This window comes from Vitis riparia, chromosome 10, assembly GCF_004353265.1.
Source record: "Vitis riparia cultivar Riparia Gloire de Montpellier isolate 1030 chromosome 10, EGFV_Vit.rip_1.0, whole genome shotgun sequence".
NCBI classification, from domain to species: domain Eukaryota; kingdom Viridiplantae; phylum Streptophyta; class Magnoliopsida; order Vitales; family Vitaceae; genus Vitis; species Vitis riparia.
Genome location: NC_048440.1, coordinates 20,836,250 through 20,838,393, shown reverse-complemented (window position 1 = coordinate 20,838,393; position 2,144 = coordinate 20,836,250). Strand labels below are relative to the sequence as shown.

General features: G+C 36.5%; 1 protein-coding gene across 1 annotated transcript; it reads right to left on the bottom strand.

Moving 5' to 3' along the window:
* Positions 1–1,037: 1,037 nt before the first annotated feature.
* Positions 1,038–1,723, bottom strand: LOC117923215. Its single transcript, XM_034841441.1, has 3 exons — positions 1,715–1,723; positions 1,471–1,555; positions 1,038–1,360 (listed from the first exon to the last, which is right to left on the bottom strand). Exons 1-3 carry the CDS (start codon positions 1,721–1,723, stop codon positions 1,038–1,040), a joined length of 417 nt encoding a protein of 138 aa, XP_034697332.1.
* Positions 1,724–2,144: the final 421 nt, after the last annotated feature.

Genomic DNA, 2,144 nt, shown 5'->3' with positions numbered 1-2,144 from the left:
TTCTCTACCCAAGATTCGAATCTTGGAGATAAGAAAATATAAATGCCGCGAGTTGGTCACTAATAGAGTGCTACTTTAACTGGATCATCCAAAGTCGTTGGGTGAGTCCGTGACCTCTGAAGTCTTTTTCTAATGGTTTATTTTCTTTCTTATAGTGACAGCTAATTAATTAATGCATGTCAATTTACAACCAAAGCTTCCTTAAAAGAATATACAGTAACAACTGCACTAGGATTTCCATTGGCCATTGGAAATCTACGTGTGGTAGCTAAAGCTTAAGGCTCATTCGATTTGAAGATTGAGAAAGTAGTGTTGGATCAACAGCTATAGGAATTATTCTGGATCAACCCGACTTATACTTGTTGAGGAATGTGGCTAGAACTAGAAGCTTCATTGTAATGTTTCTCCATCATCGATATATATATTACTGCATGGCTCTCATGATCAACCTGCAGATACCACAAAAAGAATTCTAGAGGTAACTTCACTTGGAAGTCAGGATGAGAGAATTTAATTTCGTGATTTTGACCCTAATGACACTATGTAAGGCCACTACCAAACTTCAAATGAAAGAAGGTGTAATCAATGTTTGGATATGGACTACAGATAAAAATTTTGAGGATTGAACCATTTAGGGCATCTTCAAGCTATAAACATATAAAATTAGATGCTTATTCCCTTAAAAAGAGAATAAAAGCATTATCGAAAGCACCTTTCGTAAGGGCCCTTTTGAAGAATTGACTTGCCGAAGGCAACTTGAGAAAGTAAAAGAAAGTGAGATCCAACAGTATGGAAAGGAAATAGTCATAGAAAGACTTTTAATTTCTTACTTGATGAATGTGGTCAGAACAATCAATCATCTAAGGATGATGAAATCAACATCTATTAGTCCACAAACATTGATATTAATCAATTGGACTATACAACCTTAATGTCGTGGAAGAGAAAAGAACCGGCCCGAAAGAACTGACTCAACACCCAACTGAGAGAAGGAATCAAGGAACCAGACAAGGACAATCACATTAATGGAGTATGATTCACAGGATGGTGCATGTGGGATTTTCTTCACTAAAGATTTCACAGTGGCAACCACCACCACGCCCCTCAGAGCATGGCTTACAGCACACCCCAGTTGGATAGAATGGTGGGCAAGGAGTTGGTGGTTTTTCCTCAGGCTTAGGCTTGGGCTTCTGATCAGCCCCTTTTGGCTTATCTGCTAGAGGTTTAGGTTTTTTCTCGAGTACCTCGATCTTCTTGATGGTTTCGCCACCTTCACTGAGAAGCTGCTTTTTGATATTCTCGGAGAAGCTGGATACCACTTTGATCATCACAGTGTTTTCCTTCTCAAAGAAAGTCCAGTCTAGTATTTCTCTTGTTTATAAAATTCAACGCCAAATTCAAAACCAACAACTCAATTCTTCATCCTTTCAACATTGCTCGCAACCTCAATATTATATTTATAAGACTCACCAGGAATTTTATTGAGCAGTTTCTTGATGTTCTTGTGACAGCGTTTACATCCTAGATCAACGTCCTTTAACACCATTATCGTAGCCTGCAATATTATCAATCAAAAAACTAGAAATCATTACAAGAATTAATTATCCAATGTCAGTGACGCAAAGAAAATCGCAGATAAAAAGAACAAGAAAACAAAAAAAAAAAAAAAATCAAATGGGTGTGAAGGGATTGCAGAGATTAAAGGCACAGAGACCTCTGCCATAGATGTGAGTTGTGAGCTGTGAGTGATAGGATCAGAGCTCAAAATTGTGTGGAATGAAGAAAAAGACTGGTTTATTAAGTGGGAACTGGTCAGCTTAGGCTGAGGTGACCCCCATTAAATAGACCAAACTTTTTTAGTGTTGAGAAGTCAAGCCATTAAATAAAAAATTCAAAATTACAAAGAATTTTTAAAAAATAATTCAAACTTTTAAATAAATATATGAATTTTGAATTTTATAAAATAGGATTTTTATTTTATTATTTTTTTAAAATAGTTTGTGAAAGCAAAGGTTCCCTTATTTCATTTCATTGTGAAGTTTGTGGTTGTGTTGGATGGCCCACAATGGTTGACTCTACCATTTTGACTGCATGTGATGGCTCTGATCGACCCATCTCACCCTCTTTCTTAGCTTGCATATAAA

Excerpts from the sequence above, each read along its gene's own strand:
- LOC117923215 (XM_034841441.1), bottom strand. Across the intron at positions 1,361-1,470 it reads ACTGCTCAATAAAATTCCTG|ACTGGACTTTCTTTGAGAAG; the intron begins GTGAGTCTTATA and ends GAGAAATACTAG.